General features: G+C 38.6%; 1 protein-coding gene across 2 annotated transcripts in view; it reads right to left on the reverse strand.

Moving 5' to 3' along the window:
• Epc1 (enhancer of polycomb homolog 1 (Drosophila)) overlaps positions 1-11616 on the reverse strand; it is a 96765-nt gene extending 85149 nt beyond the window's left edge. Inside the window, exon 1 of one of the 2 annotated variants that reach the window (XM_013014700.1) lies at positions 11289-11616. In XM_013014700.1, coding sequence (XP_012870154.1) covers positions 11289-11291 — 3 coding nt within the window. In that variant the 5' untranslated portion in view covers positions 11292-11616. The remainder of the gene's footprint in view (positions 1-11288) is intronic. The other variant, XM_013014699.1, reaches the window with a different exon arrangement.
• Positions 11617-15191: the final 3575 nt, after the last annotated feature.

The following is a 15191-nucleotide window of genomic DNA, read 5'->3' on the forward strand; positions in this document are numbered from 1 at the left end:
AAGAAAGAAAGAAAGAAAGAAAGAAAGAAAGAAAGAAAGAAAGAAAGAAAGAAAGAAAGAAAGAAAGGAAGGAAGGAAGGAAGGAAGGAAGGAAAGAGAGAGAGAGAAAAAAAAGAAGAGTCCAAGAGACTGTATCTCCAATTAATCCACACAATACTAGATAGGTAATGTGGCTCAAATGGTAAAGCTCTCCTTCATCCCTGAGTGGAAAAGTCAAGCTAGAGCATGAGGCCCTGAGTTCAAGCCCTGATACAACACAACACATTTTAAAAAATTGTAGCCGGGCACCAGTGGCTCACGCCTATAATCCTAGCTACTCAGGAGGCTGAGATCTAAGGATCACAGTTCAAAGCCAGCCCGGACAGCAAAGTCCATGAGACTCTTATATCCAATAAAACCACTAGAAAACCAAAGTGGCACTGTGGCTCAAGTGGTAGAGCACTCACCTTGAGCTGAAGAGTTCAGGGACAGTGCCCAGGCCCAGAGTTCAAGCCCCATGACCAACAACAACAACAAAAAGTTAGGCATGGTAGTGTATGCTCATGATCCCTGCAGAAGGAGGAGGAGGAGGAGAGGAGGAGAAGAAGAAGAAGAAGATAAGATTGCACTTTGAGGCCAGCCTAGTTAAAGTTAATAAGAATTGTAGAGCACTTACCTAGAAAGTGTGAGGTCCTAGGTTTAATCCTCAATACCACAAAAAATAAAAATAAAAAAGTATTTAAGCTATCAGTGAGTCCACAAATCAGTTTATTTAAAGGACCATGATTTTTAAAAATTTTAATATATAAGTATGATGAAACTTGGAAGTTAAATTTTAAAATATAAGAACTACTTTTGGCTATATAAATGTTATATTTTAAAAAAAGAATTCTAACTATGACATAGTCCTTTAATGTACAAGACTCATGCTCGAGGGTATTAAATTTCTTACAACTGTATGATTGTTTTGTTTTCCTCAATCCACTTATGACTTCACTCTTCAGAACCGGTTTGTCTATCCATTCATTCATTATCTAGTCTGGGCCTCCATCACTGCCTAAGAGATAGCCTCTAGGTTTTGAAAGATGGAAATAAGAAATACTACCCCTCCCCCAATTTTTGGTTTAATAACCATTAACCTGATGTATAACCTAGTAATTCTGAACCCTCGCTGCCTATTAGAATCTCATGGGCAGCTTTGGGAGTGGGGGGGAGGGAGGGTGGTGGTGGCGTGTGTGTGTGTGTGTGTGTGTGTGTGTGTGTGTGTGTGTGTCTGTGTGTCTGTGTGTCTGTGTGTGTCTGTGTGTGTGTAGGCCCCATCAAGACCAACTAAAATGGGACATAGGCATTTTGTTGTTTAAGCTTCTAGATGATTCTATAGGTAGGTAAAGGGCTAAGGATACAGCTCAGAAGTAGAATGTCTAGCACTTGTAAAGTCTTGGGCTCAATCCCCAGCATTGCAAAATTAATACATACATACATTCATGCATGCATGCATACATACATACATGCATATGTGCATACATGCATCATGCATATAGGCAAAATTGAGAACCACTAGGATAACAGTGTGAGTTTGCCAGGAACATTCTAGATAAAATGTTCAATGGACCCATGCTATCCAATATGAAGCCACTAGTCAGGTGTAGCTTCAAATCATTCAATATGTGAAATCAGGAACTGAACTTTAAATTTTAAATTAATTCAATTTTAAATACACATGTGGCAGGTAACTACTGCATTCGACAACCACAGTTCTATAGTTTTTCCCATTTTAAAAGATACTAATTAATTAATAAAGATATACTGAATTATCTATTGGGGGGGCGGGGGGGCATCCTGAGGCTTGAACTCAGGGCCTGGATGCTGTCACGGAGCTTTTCTGCTCAAAGCTAGAAGCACCCTACCACTTGAGCTCCACTTGAGGGTTGTTTGTTTTTGCTCTTTTGGGGGTAGGGTGGGGGCTGTGTTTTGTGTGTGTGTGCTTAATAGGAGAGAAGAGTATCACAGACTTTCCTGCCTGGACTGGCTTTGAACCAAGATCCTCAGACCTCAGCCTCCTGAGGTCCTATGATTACAGGCGTGAACCACTGCGCCGAGTTCGAATAATCTTTTTCATTCTAGACGACACCACACCAAACTTACTTCCTGGGTCTTTTTAGGTGACTTCCTTTCTAAACAAACTCTCGTGGGGTATAGCAGTATAACTCACAGCACATATTAGATTCTGAAGAAAGTAAAGACATTGCATTAGCTGGGGTTTGTTTTGTCTTCATTTATGTTTCTTGGGAACAAAGGAGTAAAAGCCTTTAGAACTAAAAGTTTTCTTGTCTCCTAGTTTGATGGTGAAGCAGGGAAGTAATTAAACTCCCAGCAAAGGTCCTCTTCACTTCTTGGCAGATGATAGTGTTTTTCAGCTGGAGGGTTGTGACCTCTGTCTTGGTGGATGGAGAGTTTCCAACAGATTGTGGCACTAGACTGGGTTTCAGAGCTAAATATAGGCCATTGGCATGGACAGTCTCTCAGTCTCACAGAAACCATGTCCTATTCACAAATGTGGAGCATTCATGGTTGGTGGGATAAAACCTAGAGAAAACCCATCACTGTGGCGTAGAGATAGAAGTCCTTTTCAGATGCGACTTGTTGTTAAACAAACTAAATTATATGTTTTTAAAAGAACTTCTAAATTATGGATTGCTTTGTAATTTTTTTTTCCAACTTAACAAAATTTACTAGGGGAAAAAAAAAAAGGTTGAGAACCTATGTAGAACTCCTAACCAAAGATAATTGAGAATATTCTCCATTGCTCCTTTCTTGCCCATCGTTGATTTTTTTTTCTTTTTGTAAAGCTGATGCACGAAGGGGTTACAGTTACATAAATGAGGTATTGTCTTTTTGGACAGTGTCATTTCTTCACTTGTTTTCCCCCAGTTTTTTCCCTCCCAACCTTCGCCCCCACACACCCACGTTGTATAGTTCATTTTCAACAGTGTCTAGTGAGTATCCCTGCTGCATTCGTTCACTCTCTGTCCTACCAAAACACATAAACTTACATACAAGACAAAAAGTACAAATTTCAAAAACAGTGACACAGGGGTGGGGGGTGGGCCAAAATAACAACAACAACAAAAACCCTCTTATTCCATTGCTGATTTTTGTTTCAGTTGGAAGCACAAACACACATGAACTGTTGGTGAGTACATATCAACTGTGATTCTAATGTGAAACTTTATCCTCCTTCAAGTCTTTGCTCAGCTGTGTAGCTAAAGTTACCCTGCCCACACTATTGATATTTTCTCAATTTGTTTTATTGGGGAGAGGGGGAGCAATCCTGGGGCTTGAACACAGAGCCTAGGTGTTGTCCCTGAGCTTTTTTTGCTAGGGTTCTACCACTTGCGCCATAGCTCTGCTTTCAGCTTTTTGGTAGTTTACTGAAGATAAGAGTCTAGCAGACTTTCCTTCCCAGACTGGCTTCAAACTTCAATCCGCAGATCTGAGCCTCCAGAGTAACTAGGATTTCAACTGGCTATATTTTATTATTTTTATATTTACTATGTATTATACTTGCCACTTATTAAATGAGACCCTTTAGATTTTTTTTTACCTATATTTCAAGGCCAAAATTTTTATCACAGTATCAAATGACTCTCCTGGGCAGAGTTTCAAGGTATTCTCTAAAAGCAGCACCAAAGTCATTTGGAAACTTCTTAAGAGATGCTGATTCTCACAGGTCACTGCAGACTTTTTGAACTGAAGACTTCACTAAAGTGACCCAGCAAGCAGCATTTTAATAAAGTGATATTGAGGCCCCCCAAAAAAACTTGAGCTCCGTTGATTGAGAGCACTGGGAACCCCCTAAAATGTCCCAGAGGGAAAAATATCTTTATATTCTAAAGTTGACAGAGACTTAAAACATTTTAGGACATAAAGTTAGTCTTGTAAGTTGTGAAACAGAAGTCAAACATTCTACTTGGATTTCATGTTAAGAAACATGAATTCACTTCCTCCAATAAGGAAGAGTCTCAACTCTTTTATGTTTTTTATATTTCTTTCTGAAGTTCACAATTTGTAAAAAAAAAAAAAAATAGCTTTTGAATGCCCTCAGATGTCTCTGAAGACAGGAGATACCCTTTGTGGACCCTAAAGAAATTCATCATTCCATGAAAAGATTACTAGAGTGATAAAATAATGAAGAATTTCATTAAAGGATTCAACAGCAAGAGCACACTATGCATTTAAAATATGTCAGATTGCTGGGTGCTGATGGCTCACTCCTGTAATCCTAGCTACTCAGGAGGCAGACAGCTGAGGATCACAGTTCAAAGCCAGCCCAGGCAGAAAAATCTGTGAGACTCTGATCTCCAATGAACCACCAAAAAACTGGAAGTGGTGCTGTGGCTCAAGTGGTAGAGCACTAACCTTGAGCTGAAGAGCTCGGGGCAGCACCCAGGCCCAGAGTTCAAGCCCCATGACTGAGAAAAAAATAAAGAAATAAAAATAAAATATATCAATTTAGGGGCTGTAGATGTGGCTTAAGTGGTAGAAAGCCTGACAGGAGCAAGCAAACCAAATGAGTATGGGGCCTGAGCTCAAATCCCACTACCCCCCAAAAAAAACCAAAAAACAAAAAGAACAACTTTCAATTAACAGAACACAAATGTACACATTATCTAATGTGACAGAGGGGACAAAAAAGTAAACATCTGAGCTATGATTTCAGAGTTCCAGGTTCAAAGTCTAACGTTTTCATTTCCTGTGTAACCGTGGGCCGTCACGCCTCAGGCATGCCAATCACGCTCTGCCTATTTCCTCCTCTGTAAAATGAAATGCTGGTTCTTTTTCTTTGTTTTTGTTTTGTCAGTCGTGGGGCTTGAACTCAGGGCCTAGGCATGGTCCATGAGCTTTTTCACTCAAGGCTAATGCTCCACCACTTTAAGCCTCAGGACCACTTCCAGTTTTCTGGTAGTTAATTGGAGATAAGAATCTCATACACTTTCCTGCCTGGGCTGGCTTCCAACTGTGATCTTTAGATCTCAGCCTTCTGAGGAGCTAGGATCGCAGGAGTGAGCCACCAGTGCTCAGATGGATCCACCTGTTCGATCCACTAACTTTGCATGAGCATTTATGGAGCTCATAAAGCTAGTATTTAGGCTAAAGATAGAACAGTAAGTAGGGTTTTTTTTTGTTGTTGTTTGCTTGTTTGCTTGTTTTTAATTACCTCATCTAAGATTAGTCCGGTCACTACACAAAAAAAATGATGTTAACTTTTGATCATATTTAGCTGGGTGTCATGACTCACACCCATATTCTAGCTACTCAGGAGGCTGAGATCTAAGGATCACAGTTCAAAGCCAGCCTAGGCAGGAAAGTGTGTGAGACTCTTTTATCTCCAATTAACCACCAGAAAGCCAGAAATAGAGCTGTGACTCAAGTAGTAGAGCACTAGCCTTGAGCAGAAAGCTCAGGGACAGTGCCCAGGTTTTGAGTTCAAGAATCAGGACACTCACACACACACATACACACACACACACACACACACACAATTTTACAACTGGGTGAGGTTGCTAGAGCCTGTAATCTTAGCTAGTGATTAGGCAAAGATCATGGAATTGCAGTTTAAGGCCAGCCAGACAAAAAGAAGTTTATAAAGATTCCACCAGCCTGGTATCCCAACTGCAAAGGACACACAAAGACTGGGCAAAGTAGTGCATGCCTGTCATCTCCAACCACAAGTGGAAGAAATACAAGTGCAAGGATAGAAGCCCAGGCCAGCAGGGGAATAAAACACATTTGAAGATAACCAAGGCAAAAGGGGACTGGATGTATGAGTCAAGTGGTAGAGAACAAGCGCAAAGCTCTGCATTCAACTCCAGTATAACACACACACACACACACACACACAAACCAGGCACAAGTGGTTCATGCCTACTACTAAGGCAGCTGAGATCTGAAGATTATAGTTCGAAGCCAGCCTGTGCAGCAAAGTCCATGAGACTCTTGTCTCCAATTAACCACCAAAAGAAAAAAAAGACCAAAAAAATGGAGCTATGGCTCAAGTGGTAGAGCATTAACTTTCAGCACAAAAGCTCTGGAACAGTACCTAGGATCTGAGTTCAAGCTCCAGAACACACACACACACACACACACACACACACACACAAGTTTATAAAGAGCAAGTAAGATATTCAGCAGGGCTCACCTTTCTAAGTATTCTTTCTTTCCCAGTCAAACAGACGATCATTCTCATCTTGTCAATGACTGGTTTTAATATGAATATGTCCTATGAATCTGGCCTATCGGTTCTAAGCTACTGGGAAAGGATTTCTTACTTTATAAGTGAAATTCTCATTGTGAATTTTGTGGTATCGATATATGATACTTAGAACTGCAGCAGCCATCTTGTGACTATGAGGACATTATTGACATGGAAAGAGAGGACAGACTCTTGCAAGAGACATATGCTGTTGTTTCATAACACTGTGAGCTACTGAATCAAACCTAGCAATCGCTTTCCTCCTGATGACTAATTAAGATGAAAGAATATATCTTCTTAGAGTTCTAGGTTAGTTAGCACGAAAACAAACTAAATGATAATGGCACATCTAGCTAGTATGGACTAGTTGGTGCTATAACAAAATAATTTGGGTCTTTTGAAGTCATCTTAAACCACATGTAGCAAATTCTCAACTAAGTAACCCTTAGCTAAGAATCTAGTTTAGTAACTTCATAAAAATGTTTATTTTAAAGTTTCTGTTTTATAGATACATATATAACTAGAAATTAAGAATGTTTTAAAATATAAATAAATATTTCGGACCGAATATAACCATTCAGTGCTAGTAGTATTTCTTTACTTTTTTTTTTTTTTTCTGGTTGTGAGGCTTGAACTCGGCCTGGGCGCTGTCCCTCAGCTCTTCAGCTCAAGGCTAGTGCTCTACCACTTGAGCCACAGCACCACTTCTGCCTTTTTCTGCTTATGTGGTGCTGAGGAATTAAACCCAAGGCCTCATGCATGCAAGGCAAGCTCTCTACCACTGAGCCACCTTCCCAGCCCTTTACTAATAGTATTTCCTTCATCATCATCACAATTGATATTTGATGTTTCTTTCAAGGAAATGTGAGGAAAATATAAAAATAAAAGCTCTATCATGTTTTAAAAATGGCTTGGGGATCTCACAATTCTGGGTTTAATCCCTAGCACTGAAATTAACTAATTAATTAATTAATGAGAAACAATTTTTGTCATATATCAAAGAGATATACCTCAAGCTCATACTACCATAGAGACCCTCTCAATCTCTCTCAAATAAATAAGCCATTGTTTTCTTTCTCACTTTCCAACAGGAATTTGGATTAGGTAATCCTCTATTTGTGTAAGTATGTATTTGGGCAATGAATAAAACATGAGAGCCATTTTCCTCCCAAAGTCTGCATCTATGGTATCCAAATAATGGACCTTCAGTGCAAGGATGCTTGTGAAATCTTGTGTGAACAGTCTTACTTTCCTCGTTGGCTTTTTTTTCCCCCTATAGACATCCCACACATCTAAAATCTTAGATTTCTAATGTTTTTAGAACTCTGAGCCATGTTGGACTATCAACTTGCTAGTAACAGGGATCTTTCTCCCTTTTTTCCTAACATTGGATCCCAGAATCTTATCATGATGGTACACAATAGATGGGAGAATCTACAACAAAACACCCCCAAATAAAATAAGCATTGACCAAATCAAAAATAAAATGTTTTGATCTTTTTCAGAATGAAATCATTGTTTTTCCTTTAGATTCTCCATGGGAGAATCATTTTGGAAACATCAAAAAGAACAAAGTCATAAGACAAACACCCAATGTGGTGTTCTTCTCATCTTCCCCTTTGCAAAACCATGCTGGAGACAGCAGTATGTATCTGTACAGTCTTATGGCAAGCAGCAATCTTTATAGGGAACAGCAGCAAAGTGGGAAATACATGCAAGAAGAAGGTAAAATTGGAAATATACATAATTCAGATATGTATCGGGCTTGGTTTCCAAGGGTAAATATTCTTCCTTCTTCTGAACAAGTTCCAAGCTAAGATTAAATTGGCCCTGGCTAATATTTTCAACATCCATCTCATCTTAGGTCATCTTAATATCTTGTGTTTCTTTCCTTTGTTGCTTCACCCTACTATTGCCTAGTGATTGATGAGTTTAGCTAATCTGAAATTTCCTTAATATTTGGCAGTTCTAATGAATACAAGTTTATTGATCAGGAAATTAGATTGGCTTCCTACATGAAGTAACAATATAATTCTGTTTCTTTTATTGACCAAGCTCTATCATTTGAAGTTCATTTTACTCAGGTTTATTGTTTAGAATTTGACTTGAAGATTCTCCATGTCTTTGGCATCATTTCTTTCTTCTTTCTACAACCTGTTTTTTGGCCATTTCACTACTTATTAACCCCTCCCTCCGTCAGAGGGTTGGGCAGGAGTTTTTTTAAAAATGGCATGACATTTTCATATAAACAGTCTTTCTCCTTGCTACAATCTGATAAAATGGTATGCAAAAAATGAAATAAGTATGTAACTGTTGACTGACTGAACATTTCAGGATTTTTTTTAAGAAAAATATTTTTTTATTGTTCATGACCTAGCAACTGCAATCATGAAAGATTTAGTTCTCTATATACTAAATTTAATAGAAGGCTTTTAAAAATGATTAAAATCATAGTCTGTCATTACATTTCTGATCATTTTCTCAACAAACTTATGAAGTAATGTCTTTCAAATATTTTCAATTAAAACAGGGGATTAATGTGCAAAGAATCAAGAGCTAAAATGAAGCACAGGGTGGATTTTAAAATGGAGAATAATATAAAATAGTAAATTGCTTTTGCCTCATGGATTTTTAATCTCCTCATATACATAGTAATATAAGTAAGAGTCACAGGTAGAAGAATAGCTTTCAAATAAATACGGATGGAGATTTTAAGAAAGTGAAGATTCAACTATAATGGTTAGTTCCTAATCAATGATGTAAGTCAATGATGTAGGAGAACAAAGAACATTGCATAGCTTCATATGGACTTCAGAGCATGTTTGTTTTTATACTAAGAATTATAGAAACATTCATCGAATCAGAGACTGAACAAAATGAAAACCATCACAGTTCTAAATAGCAGACTATTTTAGCAATAAACATATTGGAATGTATATTTTATTTAGTAGATCAACTTCATGAAACTAAACTCTCCAGCATAACCAGGTTAGACAATATATTTACACCTGCAGTGTTTTATCCTATAAATAATCTATCATGTCAAAAACCAATCTTGAAGAGCAATCTTGCAATCTTTTAAGTTCTTTTCATTTTTATAAAGAAAAAAATGTTACCGTGGACATTTTTAAATGTTGATAGCACAGTCTAAACAAAATAGAGGTATATGGATGATCATTTTCTAAGTTCAAGGAAAAAATGTAGGTTATAGGAAATGCTGTTTTTCATCATTTTTGTGCATTCTTTTACTTCAAACTACTAAATGCTTAAATAATGAGGAGAGCCTTTACATATTTCAAAGTGAATAAGGACACCTTATAACTCCTGAAATTTGCAGTCTTTCAAGAAATAATCTACTCAATCACATGGAAAATGTGATCTAGGATGCTATTTCAGTTGTTTTTATTTTATATGAAAAAATATTAACAGGACATAATTGCTGCTTCTTCCTACCTTCTTTTTGAACTAAGGACATACTTACTGTTTTATAAACTGCTAGAATGTTTATGGAGACCAGTATAATCTATGCCATATCATAACACATTTTTGTTCTTGGGAAGCTGTAGGCCTAAATTCCATAGTCTCTAATCAGATAACTCTCAACAAGAACAAAGATAGAAAAAAATATGTCTTCAGTTAGATATGTGAACATCCATATTTGTAAAGTTAAAAGTAGTTGCTCACATATTTTTTAATTACCTTACTTAAAATATCTGATCTTTTTTTTTAACCAGGCATATGTGAATTCAGTTGAAATCGCATCTCAAAATAAAAGAAATGAATAATATAGGTATTATTACATGGCAAAGTACCAGCAAATCTTTCCAGAGAGACTCAGGAATACTTATTTGTTAAATCCCTAGGTTCAAAATGAAATTCAACTTTTACAATGTTGAGAGAACTAAAACTCAAATATTTTGTTACATTGAAAAAGCACCACCAGAGATGATTCCACAATACAAGAAAAATACAAAATGTAACTCAGGAGAAAAACAAGAAGCCACCAGCTTATTATTGACGAAGCTGGCCTAGAGACAATAAATAAGATCAAATCAAACACCACTGCATGCTTGTCCCTGATCTTGCATGGACTGGATATGACGACATGTCTACTCCACCACAGTTCACAGTTCACAGAAAACATCTCAACAATGCAACTGAATTATATCCACTGACCAAATCAAACTTTCTTTAAGAAAATCAGAAGATCATATAATAGATAAAATCTTGCCCCACCTCTTTTTTCTTCTTCTTTTTTTCTTTTAGTGAAACTGACATAAATTGTTGAGGAGCACTACAGCGCCACCAACACAGATCAATGCAAAACAAAAAAGATCTCCCACCGTGTGCAAAAAAAGAAAAAAATTAGAAAAAAATGCCCAAAATTACAAAATGTCTCCCAAATGTACCTTTTTTTGAAGAAAAATAAGATTGATCTGCAAAGATTAACTAGTGAGGAGATTCGAAAGAAATAATACCATGAACTACAAGTTTGGGGTCTGGTCAGCAAATAAAAGAACCACTATTTAGAAACAGCCATAACTTAATATAAACCTGGTTATGTCAATCTCCACCTTCATTATACCAAGGGCAGCTTTTCTGTAGTTAGTACTCACAAGAGAACCATAATAGGCCTATTTAAAAACAAAAACTACTACATCCATACTTTGCCTGCTGATAATTTAGTACTCGACAAATTAGGTAACACATTTTTTTATAAAGAGGATACGCACATATTTGGTATTAGCAACACTGATTGCACAAAACAAGTCCATCTTGAAATATCTGAGTTCCCCTATACTTCACAGCAATCAAAGTATAATTTATATTAACACACTTAGCTTTAACAATAGAGGGGGGAAGCCGATTTCTTTTCATTTTGGTAAAAAATTAACCAGATAAGATTAGGTGGAACAGCCAGAGATCAAAGCTAAAGAAAAATACAAAGATTGATTTTGTTTAAAAGGAAAAGAAAAGAAATACAATGAAAACCCTTTGTATCTGTGGGCCCATTCAAAGATTTCTCGACATAATTGTTTAAAAACGACAAACTTACCATTCGTGCAGGCAAAACGAAGAAGCCAGTTCTTGAAAAAAGAAAATGTGTAACAATATAAGCTGGATACTTGTGTGTCTAGAAAAATACAGCTCCCAGGCAGCAGCATATGGCTCTTCAAACATCTTTAAAATATTTGGTAAATCAAAAGTAATACTTTCTTCCATGATCGGTGGCTGGATGGGTAGCTTCCCTCCCTCCCCAAGATCCGTGGGCGTTTGAGGGGGAAAAAAAATGGGAGAAATAGCCACGGAAGATTCAAAGCAGAGGAGGCAGCGGCAGCCAGAAGACTCTGGGGTTAACAACTTTGCGATGCAAGCAGCCGCGCTCTGATTGGCTGCGCGGCCTGGGTCCCCCCGCCCCCCCCATCTGCACTATCCCCCGGCCCCCGCCTCCTGCAGCTCAGCTCGCAAAAAAATGCGGTGTGTGTGCCATTTTACACTGGGCTTTTAAAAGCACAGCCACCCCGATGACAAAAGTCGAGGCTCGCGATGAAGTGACACTGCAAAACAATGGGCTCCAACCGCTGCCTCGGAACGCAGGGAAGACACTCTCTCCCCACAGTTCACCAACTCTCCAGTCTGCTCCTGCGTCGCATGTGGCATTTTTGGAAGGCAGATTCCACAGACCCCCCCCCCCGCTCCCCCTAACTGCAAACCCGTCTTCTCTGCGTTTAAAAATCGCCCATCGAGAATCTACCTACAGACGTGGCCAATGTAGAAACCATCCTCCTCCTCATCTGACTTGGTCTGATTCTCATCTAGGTTACCTAAAGAAACCCGTGGTACAACACTGAGGGCTCCTCCAGCTCCCAGAGGTTTTCATTCTTTTGGGGGGAAAAAAATACGATCTGTTAGCCATGAATGATGACTATTCGTTAAAAAAAAAAACAATAAAAGTACAAACAAACTAGTGGGTTTCATGGTTAAATTAAAAACATAAAACCAACTCCTCCCACCCTTCCTTAAAAATTGCGTTTCAACAACCCTTCCTGGGTGACAGAATCCTCCCACCCTGCCTCACAAACAAAATGGCTGTGGCACTGAGTTTTTCTGGATCCTCCCATTGTGTCTCCTCCCGGCCTCCAGGAAGTGGTAAAAATCCAAAATAAATATTCTACTAAAAGTACATTGTGGAGTCTGAACTCGGCACAAACCTTTGGTAAAGATAGGGGTGCGTGTATGTGGAAATCGTAGAAATTGTGGATTTTTTTTTAAGTTTTGTCTTTTTAATTGTTTTGAAAAGAACATCAATCACCAGAGATTTACTTGACTGTAATTTGAACTTCCTGCTTTACATATTTATAAGGTCTTTCACCTATCTTGGCAGGCTTTCAAATTAAGTGGGCTGGGAAATTCGATGCTTTGGTGTTTCGTGGTGAACTAAGCCAGGCATTGGGTGTTTGCAATCAGGCCTTTAAATAAAGACAAAGTCTAAAACTAAAAAAAAAAAAACAAGCTGTGGGCGTGGCCCAAGTGGGGAAGCACTCTGGAGGGAGGCCCTGGATTCCAACCCCAGTACTGAAACCCAGAAGACAAAAAAGTCAAAAAGAAAAACAAAATAAAAAAACATAAAAACAAAATGAACGCCAGACGAATACAACATTGTGACTGATTGCAAATGTAAAGTCACAAAAGCTAGCAACTATCAAAAGGTGTCCAACAATGCATACGTGTTCATTGAACATATTCACTATAAAAATTCTTTATTAACTACATTTCTTTTTTTGTTCTTGTTGATATTTCAAACAAGAATTTATTTTAATATAAGAGAATAAAGTAGGGAGAAATTAAAAAGAAGGATGGGAGAGGGCTGGGAAGGTGGCTCAGTGGTAGAGCGCTTGCCTTGCATGCCTGAGGCCCTGGGTTCGATTCCTCAGCACCACATAAGAAAAAAGCCGGAAGTGGCGCTATGGCTCAAGTGCTAGCCTTGAGCGCTAGCCTTGAGCTGAAGAGCTGAGGGACAGTGGCCAGGCCCAGAGTTCAGGCCCCACGACCGGACACCCCCCCAAAAAAAAAGAAGGATGGGAAAGTAAGGAAGAGAGGGAAGGGAGAGAAGGAGAAAGGGATGGAAGAAGTGAAAGAGGGAGAGAGGGAGGGACAGGAGGGAGAGAGAGGGAGGGAGAGAGAGAGAGAGAAAGAGAGAGAGAGAGAATTTCCCAGTCCTCAAAAATGAAAGGAAGCTAAAAGACTCCACCAGCTGAGTTTCTAATGAGCCCAGGTTAGAACATGAAAAAGGAGGAGGAGGAAGGGGGGGCAGGGGGAGGAGCAGGAGAAGAAGGGAAGAAGAGGAGGAGGAGGAGGAGGAAAAAAGAAAGGAAGGAAGGAAGGAAGGTGAGTGGAAAATTGGCCTTCATTCTTCAAGACCTCTTACAAACACACACAAGTTCATCTGGCATTTCTGTCTGGCATTTAAGAGGTAGCAGTGATTATATAATTTACTGTCTACAATGGGACACTTTGAGAATGAAAAGGGACATATGACTAATTACAGTATGACTAGACTGAGCAGGACCTGTCTTTAATAATCCAGAGGCAAACTTCACTTATGGATTTGGAGAGACCAGGGATAGGTCATCCATAGGCTTGAGGCCCTGGCCAATAGACAGAATCTGACCTTCCCTCTCTACCCCCAGCTCTTCTGGGCTTCAACCATTATTAACTGAAGTATATAATCTAAACAGATTTAGATTCTGACATATTTGATGGCCAGCCATGATAAGGAAAATATCTGGATATGAACATCCACATTTGCATCTACACTTCCCTTTATCTTTTGTTTTGATTGGTCACAAGTGTTGAACTCAGGGCCTGAGTGCTGTCCCTGGGCTTCTTTGCTCAAGGCTAGCACTCTACCACTTCAAGCTTTTTTGGTAGTTCTTAGAGATAAGAATCTCATGAATTTACCAGTCTGGGCTGGCTTCAAACTATGATCCTCAGATCACAGTAGCTATGACTACAGGTGTGTGCCACTGGCGCCCAACTATAAATACTTATATATAGATTAGAATATCTAGTCGCATACTTTCCTGTGGGATCTTTTGTGTGTGTGTGTGTGTGTGTTGAGATCATATTCATGGTATGCTAAGGTGTTTTGGTTTGGTTTGGTTTTGGTAAAGGTAAATGTAAAAGGGTAGTGAGAAATGTTTTAGGAAAATTATCTACCTCGGGCTTAGACATGACAATGCCTACCTTCCCTCAGCATCTGTTAGAAAGGACTTACATATGTGTAATTTGGGAGCACCGTTCTTTGCACGTTTTACAGTTTCCTCATTTTCCCCATCTACATATTTGAGAAAGTACTAATATATAGGGAAAAAATGGTTCTTAAAGCTTAAATGTGATTTTTTTTCATTCCGGTAGACTCACATTGGTGTAGCATTTAACATAACTAGTGTATTGTATTATATATGTGCATACTGATTGAAATTTTTAATAGACTTGTACTTTTTTTTTAAGTTGCTAGTTCTGCTTAACCAAACAGTGCAATCATTTTTTAATGACTGTTTATGCCTCTCACACAGCTAGGATGACTGAGCGCAACCATACTCAATTAATTGACTGGGATAGGGTTTAACTTTTTTCCTTGGACTGGCTTGGAACTTCGATCCTCTGACTTCCAAGTCGCTGAGATTACAGACAGCCATTGTACCCAGTCTTGATTTAAAAAATCACACACTTTAGATTAGTTGAATACAGTTCAACGTTTTTTTTTAATTTTACAAATGATACAAAGCATTTTGAAGTAAAATTTAATGTAGCTAATTTGATTAAAAATCAGTATTCTGTTGGGTGTCAGTGGTTCATGTCTCAGGAGGTTGCAATCTGAGGACCAGTGTTTGAAGCCAGCTTGGGAAGGAAAGTCCATGAGACTCTTCGCTCCAATAAATTACCAAAAAGCCAG

Source organism: Dipodomys ordii, unplaced genomic scaffold, assembly GCF_000151885.1.
Source record: "Dipodomys ordii isolate 6190 unplaced genomic scaffold, Dord_2.0 Scaffold24, whole genome shotgun sequence".
NCBI lineage: Eukaryota > Metazoa > Chordata > Mammalia > Rodentia > Heteromyidae > Dipodomys > Dipodomys ordii.